Genomic DNA, 27,750 nt, shown 5'->3' on the forward strand with positions numbered 1-27,750 from the left:
CTGCGCCACCGCACCCCCTGTCATGCAAACAATGACCGGTCATTTTATTAGTCATTAACTGAATATCACAACCTTTTTTCCCTTAATTATTGATTTACTACTTGTACATATACAGCTCTGTAAATACGCAGACTCAGATTTTCCAATTTTCAGAATAGGGTTTACCACTTTTTTGCAAAGATTTGCTCTGTAAACTGCAGTAGTTTAACTGATCTCTTGGACAAGTACAAGAAAAGAGATGTTGTTATGGTCAGTTTAAATGACTGCCATTCATGCTATCCTTGCAACCCACTACAGCTCAGGTCCCTGTAAGTACCACTTGAGGCTGACCAACCGGGGCCGACGCTTCCACCAGCTCTACTGGATGACCGAAGGTTTCCCTCCTTTCTGCCGCCGGGCTCTCCAACCATCCCACTCCAACAGTTCCAGGGGTGACAGACGATGCGAATCAGATGGACCTGCCTTCATCATTGAGCCTCCATATGTTGAGTTGGCTCCTGGTCAGACTGCAGACATGGTACTAGTTGGCTTTTCCAACACCTCAGTGGTGAGTATGGACCTTATGACCACCCAGGAAGGTTTAGATCTGAGTAACATGAGTATTTTCAGTCAGGAGTAGTTCATTGTTGCACTAAAAACAAAAGATAAAGTACAAACATTGTTACAATGGTTTGTGCTGTTCAGTGGAAAAAAAACATAAGTACAATACTTGAGTTTTGATCCAAGTAATAAACTCCGATTATATGATGTACCTACTGGACATGTACTTAACCTGCTTTTTTATCTGATTAAACAAAAGCTGTGTTCAGCAGATTCTCTTCACACAATGATGTACAGGCATGGTTCATTTGAACAATTAATTTTTCATTTATGGAAATTGTTTTGACATAGCTGGGAGCTCCATATTTTGAATATGCTGTTTGGCTTTCTGGAGAATGACAGGTACACCATTAGTACTCTTATTTGTCCTCTTGTTTGCATGTGTGTTCTGTCAGGTTGTTCAGGAGCGACTGCTGTGTCAGGCAATCTTGGGCCAGAAAGGAGGAAAAGAGCGTATCATGACAGTGGATGTCACATGCAAGTTTGTGTCCCCAGTCCTAAAATTTTCCTCCCAGGAGCTCAGCTTCTGTGCAGAAAAGGTGTGTATGGAACATCAGCACCTTCATTTCCTCCAACTCCTGGAGCTTTGCCATTCAACCCCTTTTTAACACTTGGCCCATCAAGTGATTCTACCCGGGTGTGTTGCATAGTATTTTCATCACTACAATTTCAAGCGATGCCTTTCTGATGAAATTTTTATGTAAATGTTTCTTGCCCGGATGGAGATGTTGCGCCCATGAAAAAAATGTATCCTGGCTCTCTGTAGCAGTTCTGCTTTTTTTGTCGCCTATGGGGCGCAGCTAAGGCGATGGTCAGATTCCCTGTAAGGAAGTGAGATGTTTCTAGGAAGAGATGATGCAGTGTTCCACTGGTGGTGAACAGAACAGGGAATCTTCAAACACACTAAACAGTGCAGGGTTCCAAACAGCTAAATGGATAGCAGGAATGAAGATCTCTCGTGTGACTCTTCAACATCCACATTGCTGTGTTTCACATTCTGATGTCGTTTCTACTGTGCAGCTCTCTGCTGTCTTGGGTTTGCTCTTCACACCGTTCATTCACTTCAGTATGATTGTGAAGAAAATACTGTATGAATAGCACATTTACAGCAGAATGGCTGTTCCAACATTTTCTGTCCTCCTTTTTTATTTACCTTTAAACAGACAGACCTCTCAGTAATTTATTTTTCAATATGTAACAGTTGATGCTGCACATTTGTTTGTGAATTTTTCATATCTCTCAATAGCTGCCTTATGGTTCCCCTGCCAATCAGCTTTTCAGAACTAAAGATGCTAATTTGTCTTTATTACATTCTTTTGTGTGAGTCTGTTCCATTTATCTCTGTGCTGACAGCCGTGCTTTTGGATCTCTGGACATCCTGAGAAGTGAATTTTGTTTGGGATGAAGCAAATGGAGCTGTTAAGGGTCTCTTTCTGTAGGCTGAAAAAAGAAAAGAGAGTGAAAGACAAAGACAAGCAGAGATGAGACAGGAAGTTCTCTCCAGGAACTGTAACATGTTGTGTGGTGTTTCTTCTCCAGCTTTTAGTTGTCGTCACACTGTTGGTGTAAAGTGAGGGCAATCCAGCATCTCAACATCTGGGCTCTGGGCTTTGCCTTCTGGCTGTTGTAGCATGATCCAGGATTGCCTTGTTCCACTGGCAACTTGTCCTCCCGTCTCCAGTGCCGTCACATGTGATCTTCTTGGCTTTCCAGGTTCCGGTGGAACTTCTACACAAACAGGAAGCTCTGTGAGGCTGCAACTACATGTTTGTGTGCCAGTGTGTATGTTCCTGTGTGTTTGAAACTCTTTTTATGCTGCTCTGTCCAGACCTTGGGTGTTTCTCTGGTCCCCCTGTACCAACCACTCGTCCTGACAAATGTGTCCTCTCTACCCCTGTCCATGGAGCTGGCTCTGGTCAAGCCCTTTGGCCTGTGCGACCATCCAGAGGACCCCTCGTTCGTCACTTCAAAGGTGCATCCCCCCTGCAAGACAACGTCAGGGTCCTTTTTACTATTCTGAAGGGTTAGAGCAAGACAGGAAATAGTGAAATTATTTTTGTTGCCTGTATTGATATTGTCAGTGTCCTTAAAATGCCTTTTATAACTTTTCCAGTTGAAGACTGTGTGAACTTACATATTGATGTTGATGTAATGCACTCATTGTATTTTTCCATGAGATGTACGTCGCTTTGGAAAAGAGCATCGACTAAATGAGTAAATGTAAATGTAGTGCAAATGCATATTATTTGTCTTTATTTTAGGTTCTGTGAACAACAGTAGTTAAATGTTTGTAATAGTTTCACTTTGCGTAAGTACCTACAATTTCTTTTTTTTCTGGCAGATCCAGACACTGGGGGTGGGGCAGGATGTGAAACTTTGGGTGTGCTTCAACTCATTGCACTGGCAGGACCACGTTACCCACGTGGTTGAAGAGAAGCTCGAGGTCCACTACCAAGACCACCCACAGCGGGACAGCATCATTCTGCGGGGAGAGGTGCGCTTCCCCAACCTGCGATTCTCCAGCACCAGCCTAGACTTTGGCTGCATTTTCAACCACACCGAGAGCCAGAAGCAGCTAACCATGACCAACTGCAGCCGGCTGGCTGTAACGTACCACTGGGCCTTCCTAGTGGAGCAGGTCTGGTACCACATCAGGTAAATGCATCCTCTGCAATTTGACCTCTTAGATGATTCAGTGACACACATTTCTGGAGCCACAGGAATGGACCAACACCCTACCCCAACCCTTCCCCTAACCCAAACCTCTAACCCTTATCTGAACCTTAAGTGACTTCTAAAAATTAGATTCTAAGCAAAAATTGCTGGTTTAGTACATGATGAATACATGAGTCAATGAGAAGCTATGCAAATGAACATATGACTGAATGAAAAAAGAAATAAATTTACAAGGAAACATCATGATTAATCCACTGGAAATGCAGGTTTCACTTTGAACTGCAGAAACACTGTATTACACCCTGTGATTATAGGAGCTTATTGAAGCACCCTGTGGATGTTACCCAGTTCCAGAGAGATGAGACGAGGACATGTGTTGACTGAAACTGAGACCTAATTGACTAAACCAGAAAGATATCTCTGTCATACAGCAAACAAAGCAACCTGCTGAAATAACAAACAAACAGCTTAGAAATAAATAGTTGCGGACAGCAGAACATCTGTGCTGTCACACACCCTCTTGGATTTCTCATCCTTTCTTTAGCAGGTTTTCATGCCTCCCCTGGTCTCTTCTCTCTCCCTGTCCATATTTCCCTCTTTCTCCCTTTGTGTGCAAAACCAGTCCATTCAGTCCCAGATTTGTACCACCATACCTGACCACAGGAGTCCTTGATTTGCATGAGATTTCATCGTTCCCCTTTCCCTCACAGCTTTTACACTGTCTGTTCATGGTAGAAACTGTTTTAATGCATGAGTTTCAATGGCTGGTTCTATCCCCATCAATTAGAAAAAAACAGATGGTCACGTGCTGAGAGATAGAAGTTTATCACCAGGCATCAGCTCTAGCGTTGGACTGTAATAAAGTGCTGGAACCCGCAGGTCAACCTCGACCGGTCAAATTGGCACACTTGAGTGACCATTAAAGGGAAAACACACTGACTAATTCACAGACAGTTCCAGACTGCAGGGCACGTTTTCCAGCCCCCTCCAAACAAATGGTTCAGAGTCTCACACATCTAATGAAACTTAATTTCCAGTAAATGTTACTCCACCTGTGGGGGGTGCGGTGGTGCAGTGGGTTGGACCGCAGTCCTGCTCTCCGGTGGGTCTGGGGTTTGAGTCCCACTTGGGGTGCTTTGTGACAGACTGGCGTCCCGTCCTGCGTGTCTCCCCTCCCCTTACGTCCTGTGTTCCTGGATTGGCTCCGTGACCCCATATGGGACAAGTGGTTCTGGAAAGTGTGTGTGTGTGTGTGTTACTCCACATTTGCCTTTCTGACTTTTACCATTAACACATTTACACTGTAACCAGGACATTCACTGTCTGTGACAGAGTACTTCTGTATGAAATGATGAATGACTGAATTCATACTGTTCTGATAAGACACCCACATTCCCATAATTGTTTAAATATTTGCTTTCCTACTTTTAAATTCTAACTACATTTTTTCCCATTAAAGTAACAGTCCAGTAGCAGTAGTGTGGAGTGAAAAGTTCAGTCTAGAGCCCCACTCTCTGTGTCCTGGAAAGGATTTATAGTATTTCTGTACAGTTTGGTTGGTACCATTTTTACTCAAGTGGCTCCAGCACTGAACAGATGGTGTAAAAGAAGCAGGTATTCCTGCAGGAAGGACTGCTACCCAATTAGGAATTCACACTGTCAATCTGTTCATTTGCTCAGTTTATGTAACGCCAGACTGCGCACTGACAACAAGTAAGTGCTGACCACGTAGCTCTTTCTTAAAGAAGACTGGGGAGGCTTGTGTTCCACCCCTTCTCTGTATGAACACGGTAATGATGAAGGATATGTGAACGACTTTGTGTTTTAACCTCTCCCCAAACCCACACCAACTCCTCAGTGGGACAACCTCCTGTCCTCAAACAGTCCATTTAATTAATATCACCACACCTGACCCTTATCGGTTCGGTTCAGGTTTTCTCCGATATTTATTGGCATTAGTTTTGCTCCACTAAATAGACTGTCTTTCAGCCTAGACCTTTAAGATGTTAGACTTACTGTCTTTTAGAGTTTTGTCATATTTGGTTTTGTTCAGTGTACGCTAGGATCTGTTTAGACTAAAGAACTCATCCCAGATGGTACTGCAGCTGAACTACCGAACACTGGTATTCATCTTTTTAGGTTCTTGCCTCTTGGTGAAGGAGTTTCTTTTGGCTCAAGACACCAATAGCTCTGCCAATTGGTCAATTGATTTGAAAAGATCAAAACCGTTTACTGTGTTTGAGGGACTGATGCCCTGTTGGTAAATTCTACCCAGTTTCCCTCAGGAGGCAGATACCTCAGTGAAACAGACACCGGCAGACTCCAAGGTGGACAGGCCTGAGATGAGAAATGCAGACGGCAAGAAGGAGCCTCACAGGTCTGTACCCATCATGTGGATGCACACCTGCCTGAAGAACTGAACCTGAGGATATGTTCTGCTGATGTAATGCACTCTTTGTGTTCTTCTCTGACATGTACATCACTATGGAGGAGAAAAGTGTCTGCTAAATGAATAAATGTAACATAAATGTTTTCCTGCTACTTTACAGTCTTATGAAGGCACCAGAACTAGGCACTAAACACATCTAAACTAAACAATTAATCTTTCCATTCACAGTAAGGGCGGGGGTGGTGGCGCAGTGGCGCGGTGGCGCAGTAGGTTTGACTGGGTCCTGGTCTCTGGTGGTGTCACTTGGGGTGCCCTGTGATGGATTGACATCCTGTCCTGGAATTTCTTTTTTTCCTTAGGCTTGTTTGTGTAACAAGGGAAATAGGAAATATCATTTAAATTTAAATCACCTTTTTTGGCATCAGTGTGCTTCATTTTATCACAAAGCCTGGTTGGACATCGGTAGTATAAATTATTTATGATAGTTAATCACCATACATGTGAGTGCAGGCTGGTCTTAAAACTCTCTTCTGTGGATCCTGCCCTTGCTATAAATCCCAATGCAGCCCTCCCTTATCTCTAGGGCATCATGTGAAGTCCGACCTCATCTGGTCATCACTAAGACAAGGAACACAGATACCTTTTTGCCCAGACTCCAGATGACTCGTAACCCAAATGGGACAAAAGGCTGGATGATGAGAAACTTTTTGACTGGTTATATAGAATGACTGTAGTAATTTCACCCTGATGCTTGTTGCAAATTCAGACATGTCATAAGTGTTTTTCTATAGCTTCCTTTGCTCCTTTGTTAGAACTGCCACTACTATGCACTGACATTCCTTATTTTTTGACCCTTTAGAAATATTTTTAATGTCCTCATCTGTTATAAGCAGGTTCAGCAGAGCTGAGGTTATGAAGAACCTCAGTTTGGTTTCTTGACATACTTCACCTAATTTCTTCTGCTTCTGCTCATTTCAGTCAGCGGCTCCGACAGTTTGACCAAAAACATGGAAACTCAAAAAGACGGTCCCAGACATCACCTCACCAGCAAGATTCAAAAGGGCCTCCCTCAAAGCAGCACAAAAGCAACTTCATTCAAACACGCAAAGAGCGCTCCAGTCTAGGTGTGGAGGAGGTACAGCATCATATGAGCTCTCAGACATGGCTATAGAGCCTGTCATCCAGAGTTCTGCTCAATATTCACTAACTGCACTGGCTGAGGTCTAAATTTCCTTATTGCTCTCATTTTTCATTCTTGATTACTTTCTATCTTTTGACGTTGCCTAGTTACCATCTGCTTACGGATGTTTCCTATAATGTGCTCCATTAAATTTGATTGTGGAAATAGAATCACAAATGTTTTTGTCAAGATTTTTTCCTTCTCCTTTTTGTCCCACTCTTTGGCTGCCTTTTCTTTCCTGCTTTCATGTTTTGTCTCTCTATCATATCAACCTCTCCCCTGGTGCAGGTGTTTGATATCCTGCCGATGTCTGGGGAGCTGCAGCCGGGCGAAAGCCAGCATGTGTGCTTCACTTTCTATGGCCATGCCAACATCAGTGGTCAGGTTCTCGCCCTGTGTGAGGTGGAAGAAGGACCAACTTATGAGATTGCCCTGAAGGGGGAGGCCTCACAGGTCACATATACCCTAGATAGGATGGAAATTGACTTGGGGGTGCAGGTACTGTGGCTCAGCATGCTGTGAAATCATTACCCTTGATACACATTCATCCATAATTACTGTATTTTCTTATTTCTCTCTGTCTTTTTTCACACAGGTACTAAGTTGCTCTGGCTTTCGTATTGTTCTGCCGGACGTTGTGGATGGAAGCTGCAATAGAAAATGATTGATGGAGTTGTGGATTTAAAGAGTTTTAAATATTGCTTTGTGCTAATTGAATTATCACATTAAATACTTTTATTGTGTGTTGCATTCCAGGCTCTGACCAGACTCTCTCTGTCTGTCTTCAACCCCCAGCTGTTTGACCGCGTGGCTGAAACTGAGCTCATCCTGAGAAACACAGGGAAGGTTGGCTTTGACTTCAGTGTGCAGACACTGGAAGGCCTGTCCCCCACCAGCCTCCCAGCTGGCCTGCCCCTTGTTGTCCCAAACTCGGTGAGCCATCTTGCTGAGGGAAAGACAGTGTCCTCAAAGCCTCGTATTGCTCACACACACCCAGTGTATTGACTGAAATGAGGAGGACTTTGCTCCTTTGTGGTTTGTTCTTTTTTCCTTTGGGTTACTTTATGTGTCTCACTGCCTTCTCTTCACTTGTTCTTTGTTTTATAAAGGGCCACATAGAGGCAAACAAAGAACAAAAACTAGCAGTGTATTACCTGCCAGGGGTTCCTGAGGTCTTCCACAAAAGCTTTGAGCTTCAGGTGTCATACTATGAGCCAGAGAGCATCACCCTGACAGGAGAGGGTATTTTTCCAAGAATCTGCCTTGACCTGCCCAGATGCCTGGGTAAGACTGAACCCAACAAGCTAGACCTTCTTATGGCTTTAGTGAGAGGTAACATCATTCAGCCTGAATGGTCCAAACATTGAAATATGTCATTACTAGGCCCGTGCTAAGTCCGTTAAACCAGGACGTGTGCAATCATTCTTAAAAAAGTAACTTAGGTAGTTAAAAATCAGTGTACTACTTTTAGGAACAGTCTTTCTGTCTTCCTCCCAGATGAGGAGAAGTACACCTCAGTCCTACAAGAGGCAAGAGAGCTGCTGGAAAAGGAGACAAGGCCAGTGATGAGGGGTGGAGATCTCTCCGCGGATAACTATATCCCAACAGTGAGTGCCCTTATCTGTCTTCTGAGAATCTTTTTCACCATTAGATCCACCATGTGGACAATTACAGTGATCTCCTGATTCTGGAATACTACCGTTGTTTGCCCCTATGTCATTTTGATTCCCCCCAGATTTTGATGTTTTGTCTCTCATATGATTAAGCTGGACATGTATTTGTAGTGAGACTCCCGAGACTCCCTGAGTCATTTTGAGTCAGATTACAATTACTACAAATACATACAGAGGAAGTGTGATATCTTGTGGTGTGTCTCCTTTCCTTCTGTCCTCTTCCTTTGTGGTAGTATGACACCCTGCTGCAGATGGAGATGGAGAGGCTGCTGGTGAAGAAAGTCACAGAGGGCCCACTGGCCAGCCCTGCGGCCTGCGGGGATACATCTACACCTAAGGTCAACGGGCACTGTAGGAAAATCAGCAGGTAAAGCCAGAAATTCTGCTCCGCTAAGAACTTCTAGTATGGAAACACACGGTGTTGGTTTTGAATAATAGATTTATCAAGGTGTCCTTGGTTGATTGTTCAAGGAAAGGCAAATGCCACAGTTATAGTACCCAAAATAAACCAATACAATTGTTCTGAGTAGCCCTACAGTAATGTTTAGTAGTTACTGTAACTCGCTTTAATCAATAATTGATGCAGCTGAGCATAGCTTTGGTTTTGGTGTCCTGTGTTCATGTTTGTGTTGCCTGACTATGCTTGTCTAACGTCCCCTGCTTAGACTCGTGCTGCCTGAGTACATGCTGGACTTTGGCTATGTGATCCGCAACAGTGTGCAGACCCACACTGTGAAAGTCACTAACACAGGGCCATTGCCCGTGTCCTTCTGGGCTGACCAACGCCACCTTGCTTGCTCAGGTGAATTCATCTGCATCTGCTGGCTAAATTGGGTCCTTCATTGCTATCTGTTGACCCTCCTCCACGTAGTCAGAGTATCTGACTCGCTAGGGCTGGAATGTAACAGCAAACAGAGAAAATAAGCACTAATGTTAATGATATTTATGTCCCCTTACTCATGTGACACTTAAATTAAAAAAAAAAATCTAATTCATTTCAGTTTGTTTTCATAGAATGCTCCTCTCACACTCATCTTTTCTTTCCAATTTACTCTGAAGGGTTCAGCACAGAGTTGGACAAAGTGAAAAACTTGCCAAGCGGTGAGACAGAGACATTCGAAGTGAAGTTTGACCCCCGTGGGGCCAGTCTGGACCTTGGGGAAGCTGTCAGTCTCTTTCCCATCCGGGTAGGGTAATGTCTCAGGACAGACAACCTTGAAGGTTTTTTGTGGCTTAAACATCAGAAATTGTTCTTACGCTTAATGTAATTGCAAGAAAGTCACCAGGCAAAAACCACTTGCAGAAGTGCACCAGGCAAAGGCCCCTTTTCTGTATTTTTTTACTGACAGATCGTGGGTGGGCCAGTGGTGCAGGTGCGTCTGCGTGCAACAGTTACCATGCCCTCGCTCAGCGTCTCCACAGATACTCTGCAGTTTGGCACCATCCAGTGTGGCTTGTGTAAGGTGGTCACTGTCCAGCTGTTGAACCCGGAGTCAGTGCCCAGCGAGTGGACCATTTCTGAAGAGCAGCAGGCTAAGAAGAAGGTAAGGGTCAAAACACTGCCTCTTACAGTTAAATACTAAAGGGAAAAATGTTTATATTAATGCACAATATCAAAACCCACTTTGAACTTCAAGATTTGCGGTTATGCTAAGATGGGGGCCATATTTGTGCATTAGCTGACTGCTTTGTTGCAATGTGTTGAACTAAACTTCAGCTGAATAGGGCAGTTCATGAGTTTACTCCTACAATTAGTTTTGTATCAGATTAATGAATGCATCATACTGTTATTGCTTCTGTTATTTTTTCATGGACAGAAATCTGCACAGGTGCCCTTTACAAAGCCTTAGTATGAGCTCACCCGAGTTACCCTTTTGTCATCTTGAGCAGATTGACAAGCATGTGCCCCTCCATATCCGACGGAGAATGTGGCAGGAGCGAAAGCCCGTTCCTATTGTGTTCGAAATTCTACCTCCCTCTGGGGTGCTGCTGCCTGGAGAAAGGGTCAATGTGCAGGTGAAATTCACCCCTGCCGAAGGGGTAAGGCTGCAGGCTGCTTTTCGTGCTCTTGTTTACCATGTTTTAGTCTGTGTAAAATTGCTCCACCCCCTGCACTTTCTTCAGCCACACCATGTGTTTAGTTGGATCTCCTCATTTCCAACCCAACATTACCTTGTTCTTCAGCTTGGTGCTGTAATTGCCCCCATATTCTTCAGTGCAGATGTCTCAGTCCTGTTGATGGGGTGTAAAATATCCTTCTGTTAATGCGACTCCATCACACAAGCATCTTAAAGTTCTCTGTCACCCTCACTACTGGACACTGGGGGCAAAAGCCAGTTACTGTTGGTGTGTAACAGCAAGTGTCCCTCACCTATTCCCTCCAGAAAACCTACAGCCAGCCACTGGTGCTCTCGGTTGCGCAGAGTTCCCAGCGTGTCCTTCTGCTGGCCCAGGGGCAAGGAGAGGAGCCGCAGCTGGAGTTCTCCTCTTCGGTGCTGGAGCTGGCGCCCATCCTGCCCTACAGCAGAGGCGAGGAGGGAGAGGTGCTGGTCCGAAACCCCTGCTCCTTCCCTGTTGAGTTCTACTCCCTGGAATTTGACAAACAGTACCTGGAAGAGGAAAAGGTAAAGTGATGGAGTCGGAAACACAGCGACGTCAAACTAATAACACACTTTTCCTACATATCGCGTTAGAATGGCAGCTTTTGTCACACAGGTACCAGTAAGAGTGTTGTCTGCTTTTCCTTAGATCCTGTGCATGATGAAAGGCTATGATGCCAAGAACATTCTGCTGTTGCCCCCACGTGCCCCGGGGGAGACGCTGCCCCCAGAACTGCTGGACTACTACAAGAAGCAGAGTGCACAGGAGCAGGAGGGTAGGTCCAGATCAGGGCAATTGGCCAGACGCAGGGAAGTAGGGGCCTATTTGTCTCACTCAGAGTTTCTGACCTGCAACATTATGCTTTTTTACTTCGGCAATAGTTTTATTCAATCTACAGTCTTGGTCCATTTATGTCTGCTGGACATGTTGACTTGTGCAATTCTGGTGTTTAGTATTTTGCTCATGGGTGACACGAAATGGTCCACTGATGGGCCGTAATCGGAGCTGGCAGCCTTAAGGTTATAATTTTGCACGGTGAATACAAGCATTTCTTGCATCCAATGGACAGTAAATGATGGTTGCAGATTTGCATGTGGCGGAGATGAAATCTCTCAAGGAGAGAGAGACTCTTGAGGCCGAGGAGAAGGCCATAGCCTCGCTGCAGGCTGAGGTGATGGCACAGCCCCTGCCCTTGGGCAGCCAGTCAGAAGATGACAGGAAGGAGACCAAGGGTCAGTCATCGAGCGGAGGTACAGTCCAATGACAAATCCACTGAGTAATAAACAGACACCTACCAGAGACAGGTCACTGGCACACTTCTGTTACTGAGGGCTAAGCTCACGCCATCAGTGATGTGTATTCTCCAAACGCTTCACGTTTTATGTGCTTGCAAAAACAGAGGATCAAGCAGAGGATCAAGATGACAGCGGAGGGACCATCTCTGTGGGCGAGCTGGAGATCGACCCTGTTGCCAGGGCCATTGCCCGCTATATGGGCACTGACCTCTTGCCTGGGGGGCAAGCTGTCCAAAATCGCAAAGGCATTGCTATCATTGTGCACGGGGCACCACTTTCTGGTACATTCCTATTTTAATACAAAAAGGTTTAAATTACACGTGAAGAGGGTTTACATTAATTCACAGCATATTTGTTGATATGACACTTTGAACAGGTAAGACTGAGACGTCGGTGACATTGGCAAAGTATTATGGGGCTGCGTGTTTGAACATCGATGCCGTGGTGCTGGAGGCGGTCACCAGTGGGGAGAGCACAGCTGCGCTGCGGGCGAAGGAGCTGTGTGCCAAGGCAACTCTGGAACATTCTCAGAGGAGGCTAGAGGAGGCTGGTGAGGCCTACTGAGCAACTTGATGATGTGTCCGTGAGGCTCGACTTAGCTGAGGGCCCAATAGCTCTTAGATGCAAAGAAATTTTGAAACTTGGACTGACCAGTTTGTAGGCCTTTGAAAAAGCAAATGGAAACATGAGCATTCTTTTGTTTAGGAAATATATTTAATCTGAAGTTTTCCTTAAAGTAAAGCTTTACCCATGTCTGTTTTTAAATTTATTTATACACTGCTATCCTTTTGCTCTGCAGAAATTCATGTAACTTGTATGAAGATTAATTTAGTGCTTGATCTTCTAACTCAGCATATTTACATAATCAGCTTCGGGTTTCTGCATCATCTTTATGTACCGCCCTTTGCAGCCCAGGATGCCCCTGAGATGACAGTGCCGTTGGGCACCGCTGATGATGCCCTCGGTGTGGACGTCCTGGTGAGGGACAGTGCTGAGGGTGATGAGACCCAGCCCGCTATGGCCTCACAGGTGAGTCCTTGAAAGCACAGTTTTGCATATCTACATTACACATCTACCACCTCGACACTGATACAGGAGTCAAAATCATTGATTTTGGGGGGGGACTGTGGGCGTAACATTGAAAAATGATGTTCTTAGATTAATTAAAGCTTGGCAGCATTCCTTTTCCCATTCTCCCATAATGTGCTATTAAGTCTTTGTCCGTAGCTGTGCAGTATTGTGTTTGCATTTAGTATTCATTTAGCATGCAGCATTTTTTGTCATTCAGAATGACTTCTTAGTGTGTGTATGTATACGTGTGTTACCTTATTCCACAGTCTAGTTTTATGCACTGCTGTGATGTCCCCTTTGTGACAGCATGACAAACATCATCAACAGTTTTCCTTTGTTTCGGTCAGGGCCTCCCACCCGGCCAAGTCCCCAAGCAACTGAGTGGGAGCTCGACAGGGGACCTCGGCCTGGTGAGCTGCGTGCTGCCAGAAGAGCTGCTGGTGGACATCCTCACAGACAGGCTGCAGGTGAGACTAGGTGACAGGTCAGATAGGCTGTTTAAGTGATAACAGGCTATGGTTGAGACAGGGTTTGAATGAGACACAATGTAGCTAAGGGAGTCAATACGTGACTGACAACAGGTCAGTACCTCTGTAGACTGACTGAGCTCTGATAGTAAGTTGTAGTCATTGCATCTGTGATTCCCCAGCCCAATCTGCCCTATCTTTGCAGCTGAGTGACTGCCATTGTGGGGTGGTCATTGATGGACTGGACACGGTGTACAGCCATTCTCCGGCCAAAGCCCTGCAAGCTGTCCTCAAGGCCTTCAACAACCGATGCTTCATTTATGTAATCAACCTGGTGCAGACTTTTGAAGCTTTCCAAGCCAAGGAGAAAGCTCAGAGGGAGGCAGAAGGTAAGGAAGATGTCCATGTGGAGACAGAAGGAGGAGGAAGACCATAGTGCTGAGGGAGAGGAAAACCATTCAGAAATCGCCATGGCTCACCTTGATCACCCTCTTTCTCAGAAAACCAACAGAGGGAGATTGAGGAAATGGAGAGGATGCGGTTGCAGGAGATGGATGAGGAAGAATATGATGCCTTACCAGAAGAAGAAAAAAAGCGCTTTGCCCTTAAACACCTGGAGGACCTGAAAAAGCACAAGTAATGTCTGTTCCTGAATCGGGAGGACCCAGTGGGGTAATAAATACGTGGCACAAATTTGATGAAACTTTGACTGGTCAACGTAGGCATGAATTTGGGAATGTCAAAGGAGGCATGAATTTGGGAATGTCAAAGGAACCATAAACAATGTGTTCAGACACCATGGGTTGGATTTTTCTACACAGCAAATGTTGTGTAGAAACATTTGTTATATGTTTCCTGTACATTCCATGTTGTTTGCGCTCCTCTTATGACAAAAGATTCTCATGATACATGAACCTGAGTGAATGTTGAGGCCATGAGAATAAAACCTGTGTGTGTTCTACAAAGGTACAAAACTGCGCACACCATCTAAGGGTTTAAAGATCAATGTGCATTATGAGTGTTAATCACACTCGGTTTTTAGAGAGCAGGAGCGGATGGAGCGAGAGCAGGAGGAACGCAGGTGCCAAGAGGAGCAGGAAAGGCTGAGGGAAGAAGAGGATGTTAAGAAGAAGAACAAGAAGGTGAGAAAGGAGCCACAAAAAGAAGATGCGCCTGGAAAGAAGAGTCAGCTAGGAGGAAAACAGGTCAGAGTGCAAGAGAGTGCTCAGGAAGCCCTGTGCATTAGTCAGTATTCCCTTTAGAATTGCAGCCCAGAAGTGTTGCACAGTGGGCCCGTATTACGGAGTAAAGACTAGCCATTGCAGGGTCACTGATACGAAATCACACGAGACTCTGCTGTCGTAGCTATCACCTCATATTTAGCTCACACTTTACAAATCAGCTTAAATTAAAATTCAGGATGTATTTATGTTAAGCATTGTCAGTTTCCCAGCATAATTAAATATGTGAAATCAAGGTGGGAAATGACAGCATGTAGAGATTACTATAAAGAATAGTGATTGGGAAAGTATGGAAAAGGTCATCTTTCCTGAGAATCCACCATAAAAAACATTGTTCTAAATAAAAGGGGAAGTAAATAGATTCACACAATGTTGGAATATATGCGTTTTTCCCCATTGCCCTCTGAAGTGATATGTGTGTTCCATACAGTCAGCCACTGCCCTGAAATCTGAAAGTAAGTTGGACCTTCCCCTCAAGGAGGTAAAGAAGATGCCGTTCAGTGCGGATAGCAAGGAGCCAAAAGAATCCCTGGAAGAGGGTGCCAGAGAGCCAGAGGACGGTAACAAGAGAAAGCCCAAAGAGGGGAAGGGAGCAGGGCAGGAGGAGCTGCTGATGTCCAGTGAAGATCCAGACAGAGAGCTGGTGAGACTAATACAGTGTCTCTATTTCCTCTTAGAGTTATTTTGCAGCAGACTGACCAACAATGGGCCTTTCAGACATTCTGACTTGTTTGGTGCTTCTGTATCAAAAGGAAATGTGAGGCATTTAGAGCCTTAATGTAAAGGTCATGACCTGGCTGATCTCTGTATTATTTTATAAATGTTCCTCACCTCCCTTGCACTAGGGCCAATGCAGTGAGAGTGCCAAGCTGTTGCAGGCTCGCTTCCAAGAGTATGAGCAGAACCAAGCCCTGGTCCGTCACATTGTGGAGTACTGGAACCGGACACAAGGGCAGCTGCTACAGGCGCTTCTTCCGGAGGAGCTGCTCCTAGAAGGAGAAGACACAACTCCAGCTGTACCTGAAAGGCAGGTACCATCTGGGAAGAGGGCCAAGAAAGAGCGTGAGAAGGAGAAGGTGGAGAAGGAGCGGGAGCGACTGGAGAAGGAGAAGTTCAGGATGGATAGTACCGACCCCAAACTGGCACCACTCACCGGGAGCACTGAGTTAACTGTGACAGGAGGCGATGCTCTTGAGGGAGCTGAGAAGGAGGCATTACCTGAGAAGGTGCCTTACCTCCTATTGCCTGTCAGTGGGAGGGACCATTCCAGCGGAACAGAGATCCTGCAGACTGGAAAACTGCCCACCGTTGAAGAGGTGCCTCTTGTCAAGAAACAGTACAACAGCATTATGCCATTTGACGGCGTAACAATAAATAAATAAAAAATTCTATGGACTTGTTGGTGAACTGCTTAGGTCCATTGTACTGTAAAGATGCAAGGGTTCATGTAAAAGTGTACATTTTGAAAAACATTTTTATCTTAACTATTATGTTTTCTCATAACAAGTATGGTTCCACTTTGTGGGAGTTGAAAAGTCTAGTATGCTGTATACGCCCTGAACAAAAAAGAGATCATTAAAATCCTAATTGATAAAAGTGGCCAGTAAATAGTATTGACATTTAATGTATTCCAAGGAGGGGGTGCGGTGGCGCAGTGGGTTGGACCACAGTCCTCCTCTCCAGTGGGTCTGGGGTTCGAGTCCCGCTTGGGGTGCCTTGCGGCGGACTGGCGTCCCGTCCTGGGTGTGTCCCCTTCCCCCTCCGGCCTTACGCCCTGTGTTGCCGGGTAGGCTCCGGTTCCCCGTGACCCCGTATGGGATGAGCGGTTCTGAAGATGTGTGTGTGTGTATTCCAAGGACTGTGGAATGTGCTGGATTGTGAGTGATAATCATCTTTACTTTTCCTCAAGGTCCTGGATGAGCTAGGACTGGGGCCCAAAGGCCCTCCCATCCCTCCTCCTACTATTTTCTCCGTGGTCCCGTACCCTCAGAAACGGCCCGTTCTCAGTGACCAACAGCTGACAGGCTGCTTTACATTCATGGTGCCAGCAGCAGAGGAGCCTGGAGAGGGGATCAGGGAGGATATGGATCTGCTGGGCTCTACCTCTTTCCCAGCCTCTCTGTCCAAAATGCCGAAGGTAAATCTAAAATTCTGTACGTCTTAATTCCAGCGAACAAAAGGTGCCCAAGGTATAGAATGCAGAGCACCACTTCAGCTGTATCTATGAGCTGTAAAAGTTGATCAAACAAATTTGAACAACTGAAGGAGGTCCCGTGTACAGGAGGATCAGGTCCCATCCTCAAAAGGCAGGGGGAAGAAGGCTGATGCAGGGAAGGAGAGTCAGAAGGAGAAGCGGAGAACTGGCAAAAAAGGCAAACGGGGCACTGAGTCACCACCACTCAGTACTGTGACCGCTATGTCTGACACAGAGTCCCAACTGGAGCGGAGCCAGAAGTGAGAGTTGTGTTTTTACTACTGCCTTTGTTGTAGTATATCACCCAAAATACCTAGAAAAGGGATTCTACAGATATCCACACCTGTAAAGAGCTCTTCATGCTCAAAAACCTGAAAATGTTGCTGAGGTACATAATGTAATGGTACATAATTGTACTTTTGCTGAGATGTACGTCGCTTTGGACAAAAGCGTCTGCTAAATGCATGAATGTAAATGTAAATGTAAGTAAAGCAGTCCAGCCAGGAGAAGTGGACCAAAATTCTCCAGAGTGACAAAACCATGGTCAACAGATAGAGGAAGTGTTTAGCTCCAATTATAAGTAGCTTAGAATACAAATCAAACAATTCAAGTTGCTTTAGAGAAAAATGTCAGCGATATGGAATAAGGAACACAGTAAGCACAACTTTTTTTGCAATGTAACCGGAAGTAAGCAGTACTTTTCTTCAGATTTTTCATTTAATATTGCTCATCACTTGCATGTCACCCACAGTCTTTAGTTCTTATTTATTTCTGAGGTCTGTGTTCCTTACAGGCTGACTACTTTCCGCTGGATTGTCCCTCCTAATGGCCAGGTAACTCTTAAGATTTGGTTCCACTCACTCTTGCTGGGCAAGTTTGAACAGACTCTCAATTTTGAGGTGATGGGCACCAAGAGGCACTATCAGCTTGTCTGCAAAGGGGTCTGTGCCTATCCATCCATTAGTCAGGACTACAAGTGAGTATTGCCCTTCCTCAGGGCTGTATTTCAATTTGCCATCATTTTTATTAATGAAATAATGTAAAGAGCTGACAACCCTTTTACTCTCTATCACAGGACCATGTTTACACACTGTCGAAAGGCCTTGTTTCCAGAAAACAGCCTCCCAAAGACCTACATTATCAGCACTGGAGTGTATGATTTCGGCCCTTTGCTTTGTGGGAAGAACCGAGACAGGTAAAGTGTGTTACCAGTGTGATTATACATTGGCCTGAGGTAGGTCTGTATTTTCTTGAATGCACAGAAGATGAGCAATGTTCTTAAATATACCAGAAAGTCAAAACTCATCAAAGCATTACAAGTTAAAATTTCTGTCTAAATGGAAATCATTTTTTGTTCGGCATACTTTTGCTGTCTGCAAGTTGACCTGATATTTGCTTTAGGTGCGTCAGAGAATTCAGTTGTTATGTGGGGTTGGTTCACCTGATGATTGTGTTGCACAGGTACAAGGAAAGGAAGTATCCCGAAAATGGGGTGGCACTGGTCATTCACAACAACTCCCCAATAGATACTGAAGTCCACTTCTGCTTCAAGAATGATACCAAGGCCATGACTTTCATGCTGGACCCGTCCAGTATGACCCTCAAACCAAATGAGAGACAGGTACTAGGATTTTTATGGGAGAAATACAGTTGTGAAAATATTTGACTCACCCAGGCATGAGGTTTCACGAAAGGGTCAGCACCTTCGATTCCAGAGCCATGATGCTTTGTTCACATGTATAATCCTCACTGCTTTCTCCTGCTGCTCATCCCAGGTCCCCAACCCCTTATTGTCATTTTAACCCCTGCCAGGAGCTGACTGTGTGGGCATATCCCACCTCCCCTGGGCTGGTTGAGGACAGCGTGATCTGCTGTGTGAAAGAAAACCCCGAATCCATTGTTATCCGCTTCTCCTGCCAGGGGGTCCGCCCTGAGCTGGAGTTGGATCGCAAGCAGCTTCACTTTGACAAAGTCCTCCTTAACAGGTCTGGCTGATGCCTCACCACACAGCTGCAGTAGCAAATGGTTGAGAAACTCCTCTGTTTTGAACTTATCTTATTTAATCCATGTTACAAAATACCTAAGAAATGTCATTTATAATTAATTTCAGTTAGATTTTTTTCTAGGTATTATTTTTCTTTACAAACCCGCTTCTCATACCTTATCCTCTACCTACTATTTTTGCTGTCCGGCTCTTTCACTTTTCTCACCTTCATGTCCTTTTACCTTTTTCTGCTGTTGTTGAATTTAACATCCTTTCTTCATAATCTATTCTTCACCACTCCCTGCTGCTTTCCCCATTTTAGGAGGGTCACTAAAACTCTGTGCCTGAGGAACAGCACCCTACTACCAGTGGCATGGAGGCTGAGCTTGTTAGATTCACTAGGGGAAGAGTTTGGTGTTTCCCAGGACCAAGGGGTTATCCTACCTCAGGCTGAGTACAACCTACAAGTGCACTTCCGTGCCACGCGACCTGTCATAATGAAGAAGGCCATTCGCCTAGAGGTAAAGTGCCGGGAAGAAAATCACACAGGCTCAAAGGTTTATGTAGTGAATTTTTCACCAAATGAATGACTTAGGTAACAAAATAGTGAATAGTAAAAGGACATATAAAACTAAAACACACACACATATGCTGAAACTGCTTGTCTAAAGCACGGTGGCGGCAAACCGGAGCCTAACCCAGCAACACAGGGTACAAGGCTGGAGGGGGAGGGCACACACCCAGGACGGGACACCAATCCCTCATAAGGCACCACAAGCTGGACTCGAAACCCAGACCCACCAGAGAGTGGGACCCAGCCAAGCCCGCTGTTCCACAGCACCCCCTTGAAACTAAAATACAGTTTTGTAAACTGAAAGTACATGAATGATATGATTTATAATACAATTTAAAAACCTAAAACCAGAATACCAAAATAAAGGAACTGCCCCATGATAATAAATGACAGTATCTCTTTCAGTGGTGTCTGGCTGTATTTTTATGTGTGTGTATCAGGTGTTGGATTCAGAAAACATCCTGGGCATCGTCCACACAGAGAACATCCAGGTCCTGGCCGAGGCCTACGATGTCGCTTTTGATATTACATTCCCCAAGGGAACCAGCCTAAGCTCTCAGAGTAATAATTTCTGAAAATTGTATTGATGCAACTTTGTTTAATTTTAACATTATTAACACCCTATTAATGTATTGCCTTGAAATGTCCAATCAGCCCATAAGAGATTCTTTTTTTATATAGACAGTTAAAAAATGACTCAGTTCTTTCATCAACATTCAGAAATGAGCTACTGGATAGCATGTTGACCCCCTTGATTAGTCTTGACTGAGTGTATTTCATCTGCAGAATCTGATGGTGCACTTGACTTTGGGACAGTCAAAGTCTCAGAAGAAGTTAAGCTTTCTCTGACCCTGAAAAATAAAGGAAAATATGAAGTAGTTTTCAAGTGAGTTTTAGTCCTATTATCATATATACAGTGTGATGTCAAAGGAAGAGGTAAGAATTGGAATGGTGGTTATATGATTATAATGTAAACTTTTGTGATAAATCATGATTAAAGTAATGCATTTTCAACCTGTTTAGAGCTGTCTGATTTTAAAAAGTAAAACCCATTAGAGCATTGTATAGGTTGATGGCATTTCTCTTTCTCTCAGTGACTCTTCTCTTAGGGTTCTGACCTGGATAATTCTTTTTCAGCATCATATCCTCTCATTTTCCCACCTACACCCCAAACCAGGTTTGTTCTGGACCCCACGGACCAGACTATACCTGATTTGAACTCCCTTTTCACGATCATGCCTCCAAAGGGCTCCCTCCACCCCAGTGATCGCCCCACCAATGTGCAGTTTGTCTTCCACCATGACAAGGAAATCTGCATCAAAGAACAGCCGATCATATTACTGCAGGTCAGGAGACTCCAGTTTCCCTACATTTCTGGCAGTATCCAGCATTCCTGGAATTTCATTACTTTAATTTGCAGGAACTATTACAACATTCACCCCAAATGAAGAATTAGGAGCAGATCCATAATATATATACCCTTTCTGCTTAATTGTACCTTTTGAAATGCTCTTTGGTGTAAATAACAGTTATACTTTTTCTTTATAAACCCTATTTCTTTCAGTTTCTGTGACTCAAAGTATGTACAATAAATCAAGAAGTCTGTGGAGGTTGCACTTTTACTATTTAATTGACACTACTCGTATTGACATTGCGTACTGTAATACGTCTTTATGAGGCTCTCTATGGACAAAAATCAATGATGTTCATCTCCCATTCAGGTGATTGAACCAAATATCACAGCCGGGGGTGAAATCATCGGACTCATGCCCATCAAAGTGTCTATCCAGTCCCTTTTCACTAAGTACAGCATCCAGCCCTCCACTGATATTAACTTTGGCCCCTTGGTCTGTGGGAGCCGCAAGTCCTACACCTTCACCATTGAGAACTGCGGTGAATTTGAGATGCGTTTCAACATTTCCAGGATGTCTAAGGATATGCCACTGTCTGTCCAAAGGAAAGGGTATGATATGTTTGCTGATGACGCACATTGCCTTCCTAAAATGACCATTCTGTAGTGCCAATGATCTGTCTGTCACTGAATGTACTTGACCCAGCATCCAAATTAAAGCTCAGAACTGTCCTTCAGTACTTTTTCATACAGTGTCTTTCTGCTCTCTTTCTCGCTCTCTCTCTTTCACTAATAGTGGTGGGGTGGTCAAACGCAGTCGTTCACGGGAGAGCCACTCAACCAAGACCGTCACTGGAAGTAAAATACATCGCACTGAGTCCATACAGAAGGATGTGGGCCAGCCCACACAGGTAGGGGAAGTACAGGGTAATCACAAGGCAGAATATTTTACCTTCCACCCCATTGGTTGCGGGTCACAGTTATCCTCATGTTATTGGATGCTATATGAACACACAATATAGAAGTTGAAACTCTTAACATTACTGTCTTCATGTTCTGTTATCGCATCCTCTAGGCTCGCCTCACCATGGGTGTGTTCTCTCTATCCCCTGGATTTGGCATCCTGGTACCAGGTGCCCACCAGGCCGTCACTGTGGAATGCGCGGCTGATCAGTTGGGCAGCTGGGAGGAATGCCTGGCAGTAGACATCACTGACCGTGACCCTACTGACCACCCTAATGGCATCCCTTGTCGACTAGCAGCTGAAGTCTGCATGCCAGGTGTGTGAAAGACTTTGAAGGTCAAAGATGCTTCTATGCCACTTAGTTCATGTGTACCTGCATTTGTCATAGCTCTGTTCTTTTCCATTTTCACCTTTGGTTAATTCACTTGTGTCACACGAGTTCACCAAAGGAATGGTATGGTGTGTACTTTACTAGATAGCACACCCAATGATTCAACAACCTTGCTCAGCGCACATCCTTGAATTGAGAGAGACACCGTGACAGTTCCTATCCAGACTGTCCCATCCATGACTGTGTCATACCCACAAACAGGAATACTGCACAAAGACATTGCCTCTATCTTCGAGGAGCACCACATCTGCAAGAACAGCAACCTGCTGAGCTGTGAGCCGTTTAAGGATGCTCTGGGCATCTACATCCAGGACGAAAATAAGTTTGTCTTCAACAACGTACTGGTGGGTCGCCCCGCAAAGGCCCGCTTCCGCATCACCAACCCAGGGAAGGTGCCATGCGAGTTGAGTCTGGCAATCAAGTCTGTTCCCACCAAGGTATGGGTGTTTGCATATTTATCTGACCTTTTCTCAAAAAACATCAGGTCCTGTAGAAGTGTTTGAAAATATATTCTGTAGGTTTGACAGCATTTGAAAAGAGTAAAATTGTAAAAACTTTGTCAGCTTACTTATGTTTTTTTTCTTGTTTTTGGCTTCAACTCGAGAAATGTCAATTTCTTATTCATTGCATTAAAGTGTGAGTCATTGCGAAAACCATGAAAGGATTTATGAGGAAACATGTGATGGACAAATGCTGGACCGTTCCAGATGTCCGTGCGTGCCGGTGATGCGTTTGAGGTGACGCCTGCCCGCGTGTGCATTCCCAGCCACTCACACACCTTCGTGGAGGTTGTCTTCGCCCCTCAGAGCATGCAGACGTACAGTGCCATTTTTGAGGTCACGTTGGAAGGATGTGTGAGGTCAGTGAATGGAACTGTTACATTACTGCTTGCTCTTCCAGCTTGCTATTACCGTTGCCTAAATTGACTGTGTCACTTTACAGTTGTGTGTCTGTGATTCAACAGAGTTCAGTCAGCACTAAGTTGCTTGTTTGTAATACTTTCGTCTTGTGTCTCTCAGGCTTCATTATGTGCGTTTCTGAGATATAAATGGTTTGCAAGGATTAAGGCCTTGTGTGTTTTTGATGTTACTGCTTGTATCAGTCAGCATGTGGGTGCCTTAAAGTGTGTGTGTGTGTGTGTGTGTGTGTGTGTGTGTGTGTGTGAGTTCAAGTCACACAAATCATACTCATGATTCATTGTACTTCACAGTTGGGTTCCAGTGGCCAAGACAAAGGCTCTAGCATTTGAGCTGGCGGGGGACGGGAACCTGCCCCGCGCGGCAGTTCTACGACCACTGCTGAGGACCCCTCGGGGGAACCCACTGCTGCAGTTCAAGCGCCTGCTTGTAGGCCAAAGTCAGGTCCTGGCCCTCGTACTGAAGAACGATGGAACTGTTCCAGCACAGGTGGGGTCATGTTGTCTCATCTAGAGTGCTATAAATTTAGTACGACTATGGCCACGTGCAAGCATCGTGCTTTTCCTTCCTCAAGGGTGTAAGATTTGGTGTACATAGTATCACATGCAGAGGGGGTGCGGTGGCGCAGTGGGCTTGGCCTGTCCCTGCTCTGTGGTGGGTCTGGGGTTCGAGTCCCCCTTGGGGTGCCTTCTGATGGACTGGCGTCCTGTCCTGGGTGTGTCCCCTCCCTCTCCAGCCTTGCGTCATATGTTGCCGGGTTAGGCTCCAGCTTGCCGTGACCCCACTTGGGATAAGCGGTTTCAGGCAGTGTGTCTGTCTGTCTGTCACCTTAGTGCATGATTTTCCTGAAGACTCAAGACTGTGCCCTCAACACTTAATGTTTCTTAGCACTGCCTTCGGTTCGCCCTGCCAAAGGGTGACTGAAAGTGAATGGACGTTGCCTGAGTTGAAGTACTTCTCATTGCAAGATGGTGTTAAAATTTTCATGCACAAAGCCATCATCCCTTGTCAACAGATAAACATTGATCTGCTGGACCAGACAGGTGTGTTCACATTGAAGGAAGCATCAGGAACTGTGAGCAGCTCTGTGTCTCCCCCCCGTACGGAGAGCGAGAGTGATGCAGGTAGCACACCTCAAAGAACATCTGTTTTCAATGACTCATTTACTAGATTTGCTGGTGTTTATTTTATCTATTTTATTAACATGCTGATAAATGGACAGTCACTGAATTCTTTAAATTCTGAATTCTGTCAACAAAGAAGCTTTTTTCTATTTGTGCAGTAATATTCTTCTTTGGAGAAGAAACACAGTCAGACACATGTCGGACATATGCCGCCCTTAGATTCTACCGCCTTACATTACACTGGGAAATTGTATAGTATTTAAAAGTATTTGACCAGAAAAATAAACCAATTCTTAAAGTTTGCTGAACTGACTAATTAAAAAATACCATTCAATAATCCTTTATCTTCTACAGAGAGAAAAGTGGAACACGAAACCACTCTATGTCTCACCGTGGGTCAGCAAGTGGAGATCCACATGGAGTTCCGGCCTATGGCAGAGCAGGTTTTTGAGGCTCAAGTGCGCCTCCTGGTGACGGACAATCAATACGAGGAGACAGTTGTACAGCTGGTGGGGGAGGGGTACCGAGATGTCGTAACACTGGACAACATCGGCGGCAAAGCCCACGCAGAGGACAGCGGTACCACGGTAGAGGGTGAGAGAGCACAGCGGGCTTTGAAAGTCTCGGGTCTTCTCAGTGTGACAAAACTTTGTCCTTTTGAACAAATTTCTGGTTTCCTTTGAGAGTGTTTTTTTGTCTTACCATTACTGGGGTCTGAAGCAAGTTGCGGTTTTATCAGAACTTTGAACCTATACAGGAACACTTGAGGTTAAGAACGTTTTTCAAAGATGCAACAGTCGAGGCACTTTTCAGACTTCAGCATAGAGTCTTGCAGTTAAAAGTTCATGTTCCTAGCAACATGTTACCAGCTGTAATTTTTTGCAGGACTCAGGTCCGACATCCTGCACCTTGGAGACTGCCACGTGGCTAGGCCTTACCAGGACACATTCACCATGACCAACCACAGCAGCTCTGATGTACTTCGGTTCGAATGGCCCCCTGATGGTCCACAGCTCCGGTTCTTCCCCAGGGTGGGCCACCTTCATGCAGGCTGCTCCAAGGATGTGACAGTAACCTTGTGCTCAGAGCAGCCCGTGGTCCTTAATGCCCAGCTGGTGAAGTGCAAGTTGTGTCGGGTGGTCTTCCAGCAGCCTGTCGACCAGGTGCCGGACTGGGATGACCGACTGAGAACCGTAAAATGGGTTGATGCTGGGAAACAGGTCGCCACACCTCGACCAAGCAAGAAAAAGGCGAGTTTACAGGCGGGGCTGCAAAAACACTTTCTATCTAGTCTTACCTTGTTTAGAACAACTGTACTATGTACATTACGTTAAATGGGGAAATTTAAATATATCACAACAAATGAATGGAAAAGGACATGACATTTTTTTTTCCAAACTTTTTCCGGCCCCTTTAACTTGCCCAGGTAATTGAGCCAGACCCAGAACCAGCCCATTCCGTGGTGGAGAACTCATCCAGGGAACTGGAGCTCCGGGTCAGCGCTGTGTGTGACTACGCCAAGTTCACGTGCAAGGCAGAGAATATTTGCTTCAAAGACACATTGTTGTACCAGACGAGAGTGTACCAGTGAGTGCGCTGTGTTGTGTGCAATAAGTACTTGTGGTAAAAATCACGATGCCGATGATGCATTCAAAACAGGGTTCCTTCCACATTGTGGTTTTTTTTTTGTGTGTGTCTCGTAGGTTCCAGATACAGAACTCGGGGAGCGTACAGTTGGAATTCTCCTGGCAGGTACTAATGGAGCGGTTAGGAATGAACAACAGCTTCACTTGCAAAGGTACCTGTGAGATCGTAGAAAAGCCCGAGGTCCAGGGCAACTGCGACTCGTGTTAATTCTCTTGCACGTTGCAGTGGATGTAATGTGCTGAGTAGTCACAGGGTGGTGGGAGTCTTACTGAGGAGGAGGTTTAAGACGGAACCGGAACACGATAAACTAGGTCAGAAATCCTGAAATGCTTTAACTGTTGTGTAATGAGGAACATTTATTCTGATGAAATAATTCTTTTTCTGTTGACCAGACCAGAATAACAAATGTAACCAAACAAATGTAAGAATTATTTTTCTTTCATTAGACCAGAGTAACGAACTTAACAAAACTAAGTCTTTTTTCCAATTTTGGCTTTAGCGACATCGCAGCCTGTAACCCCGCGCTCACGCCAGGAGAGCAGGACAGCTCCTAGACCAGCTACTGCTTTGGGGAGTGTGTCTAACCTACTTATGGGAGATCCCGAGCTTCCCCCGTTCTCTGTGGAGCCCAGCACTGGGAACATTAACCCTGGGGACAGCCTGACTTTCCACATCAAGTTCTCCCCTCTGGAGGTGGCTGAGTATGAAGGTCGCCTGATGTGCAGGTTAGACTCACCGTGAAGATTGGGATCCACGTGAAGGCGGCCAGGAAATTAGACTCATTTAAACTGTTGAAGCATGTGTGTTAGTTAAAATATTTTAAGCTCGATGTGGATGTGTAATATTACGCAGCATTTTGTTCTCTCAGCCAGTACTTTATATTGCTTCTGAAAGTACTGCAGTAAGAAGAAAAAGTCTTCAGTGTTTAATTTATGTGGTGTCATGTTATATACCTCCAGTCTCCCAGTATGATTCCCACGTGTACCACACATGGGTCCAGGTTTGTGTGCACTGAGCCGGGTGTGTGTCTGTCTGTTCAGAAGGGGCTTTTCTTCTTCTTCCCACTCCCTGTAGCATCCCCAACCTGAAAGAGGAGCAGGGCCCCACCATGGCGGTGAGCGGTCGCAGCCTGCTTCCCTACTGCCACTTTCACCTGGAGGACTCCGACTATCTCAGTGCCGGCAGGCGCAACCCAGACATGCGTGGCTCCTATGGGGCCCCTACCAAGGCCACATTGGACCCCAGCACTAGGGTCATTGAGTTTACCGCCGTGGGCATCGGTACCTCTGTCCCAAGGTATTTGATTTCCCTGTGCACTACCAGGATGCATTGTGGGATGCATCTTCTCACCAACACAGTTGCTTACCATGACCTGGAAATGGCATACATACACACATCAGCCAATCTCCTAATTCTTACTTTGACATTATACATTGTCACGTACTCTTATTTTCTCCCTTGTACAGGACCTTCAGCATGGTGAACCCAACCAGCAAGCCCTACTCCTTCGTGTGGAGGTGTGAGGACTTGGGAGAGACCTCCTTCAAGTGCATCACCCCCAAGGGTTCCATTCAGCCTGGAAAAAAAGCAGAGGTGTTTGTGTGTGTGTGTGTGTGTGTGTGTGTGTGTGTGTGTGTGTGTGTGTTTAAGAGTCAATGAACATCAGTTCTGTTCAAAGTCTTCATAGATTACCAGTCCATGGTATGTCTTCCATCTAGGTCACCTTTGAGTTTCAAGCCCACGACCTTGACATGGTAGAGTCCTTCTGGACCTTCCTGATTCCAGAGCAAGGCATCTCAGTTCCATTCCTGCTTGCGGGCATTGCCAGTGAGCCTAAGGTGTACATGGATCGTGTCCATCTCAACCTGGGCAGCCTGCTTGTGGGTAGGCACAACTCCCATATTTTGTAGTA

At 45.3% G+C, this 27,750-nt stretch overlaps 1 protein-coding gene across 2 annotated transcripts in view; it reads left to right on the forward strand.

Moving 5' to 3' along the window:
* The first annotated feature begins 102 nt into the window (after positions 1–102).
* The window catches only part of LOC108918964 (hydrocephalus-inducing protein homolog), a 34,955-nt gene continuing 7,307 nt past the window's right edge, over positions 103–27,750 (forward strand). The window contains exons 1-52 of one of the 2 annotated variants that reach the window (XM_029253676.1): positions 103–547; positions 996–1,139; positions 2,429–2,572; positions 2,942–3,255; positions 5,552–5,653; positions 6,644–6,800; positions 7,134–7,343; positions 7,641–7,778; positions 7,955–8,129; positions 8,343–8,452; positions 8,752–8,885; positions 9,184–9,320; positions 9,578–9,705; positions 9,868–10,062; positions 10,409–10,558; positions 10,903–11,142; positions 11,267–11,393; positions 11,704–11,868; positions 12,018–12,194; positions 12,290–12,463; positions 12,824–12,942; positions 13,332–13,451; positions 13,657–13,840; positions 13,952–14,087; positions 14,494–14,656; positions 15,123–15,335; positions 15,538–16,008; positions 16,602–16,829; positions 16,974–17,146; positions 17,680–17,862; positions 17,962–18,081; positions 18,348–18,507; positions 18,699–18,871; positions 19,193–19,391; positions 19,885–20,005; positions 20,231–20,330; positions 20,622–20,790; positions 21,166–21,407; positions 21,592–21,706; positions 21,871–22,075; positions 22,352–22,587; positions 22,858–23,009; positions 23,361–23,556; positions 24,083–24,191; positions 24,546–24,785; positions 25,077–25,441; positions 25,618–25,778; positions 25,895–25,989; positions 26,338–26,563; positions 26,913–27,134; positions 27,305–27,431; positions 27,557–27,722. In XM_029253676.1, the coding sequence (XP_029109509.1) occupies positions 260–547; positions 996–1,139; positions 2,429–2,572; positions 2,942–3,255; positions 5,552–5,653; positions 6,644–6,800; positions 7,134–7,343; positions 7,641–7,778; positions 7,955–8,129; positions 8,343–8,452; positions 8,752–8,885; positions 9,184–9,320; positions 9,578–9,705; positions 9,868–10,062; positions 10,409–10,558; positions 10,903–11,142; positions 11,267–11,393; positions 11,704–11,868; positions 12,018–12,194; positions 12,290–12,463; positions 12,824–12,942; positions 13,332–13,451; positions 13,657–13,840; positions 13,952–14,087; positions 14,494–14,656; positions 15,123–15,335; positions 15,538–16,008; positions 16,602–16,829; positions 16,974–17,146; positions 17,680–17,862; positions 17,962–18,081; positions 18,348–18,507; positions 18,699–18,871; positions 19,193–19,391; positions 19,885–20,005; positions 20,231–20,330; positions 20,622–20,790; positions 21,166–21,407; positions 21,592–21,706; positions 21,871–22,075; positions 22,352–22,587; positions 22,858–23,009; positions 23,361–23,556; positions 24,083–24,191; positions 24,546–24,785; positions 25,077–25,441; positions 25,618–25,778; positions 25,895–25,989; positions 26,338–26,563; positions 26,913–27,134; positions 27,305–27,431; positions 27,557–27,722 (9,298 nt within the window). In that variant the 5' untranslated portion in view covers positions 103–259. Of the gene's footprint in view, positions 548–995; positions 1,140–2,428; positions 2,573–2,941; positions 3,256–5,551; positions 5,654–6,643; positions 6,801–7,133; positions 7,344–7,640; positions 7,779–7,954; positions 8,130–8,342; positions 8,453–8,751; positions 8,886–9,183; positions 9,321–9,577; positions 9,706–9,867; positions 10,063–10,408; positions 10,559–10,902; positions 11,143–11,266; positions 11,394–11,703; positions 11,869–12,017; positions 12,195–12,289; positions 12,464–12,823; positions 12,943–13,331; positions 13,452–13,656; positions 13,841–13,951; positions 14,088–14,493; positions 14,657–15,122; positions 15,336–15,537; positions 16,009–16,601; positions 16,830–16,973; positions 17,147–17,679; positions 17,863–17,961; positions 18,082–18,347; positions 18,508–18,698; positions 18,872–19,192; positions 19,392–19,884; positions 20,006–20,230; positions 20,331–20,621; positions 20,791–21,165; positions 21,408–21,591; positions 21,707–21,870; positions 22,076–22,351; positions 22,588–22,857; positions 23,010–23,360; positions 23,557–24,082; positions 24,192–24,545; positions 24,786–25,076; positions 25,442–25,617; positions 25,779–25,894; positions 25,990–26,337; positions 26,564–26,912; positions 27,135–27,304; positions 27,432–27,556; positions 27,723–27,750 lie in introns of those variants that run through there. The other variant, XM_029253677.1, reaches the window with a different exon arrangement.

The sequence above is a fragment of the Scleropages formosus genome, chromosome 7, assembly GCF_900964775.1.
Source record: "Scleropages formosus chromosome 7, fSclFor1.1, whole genome shotgun sequence".
Taxonomy (NCBI): Eukaryota; Metazoa; Chordata; class Actinopteri; order Osteoglossiformes; family Osteoglossidae; genus Scleropages; species Scleropages formosus.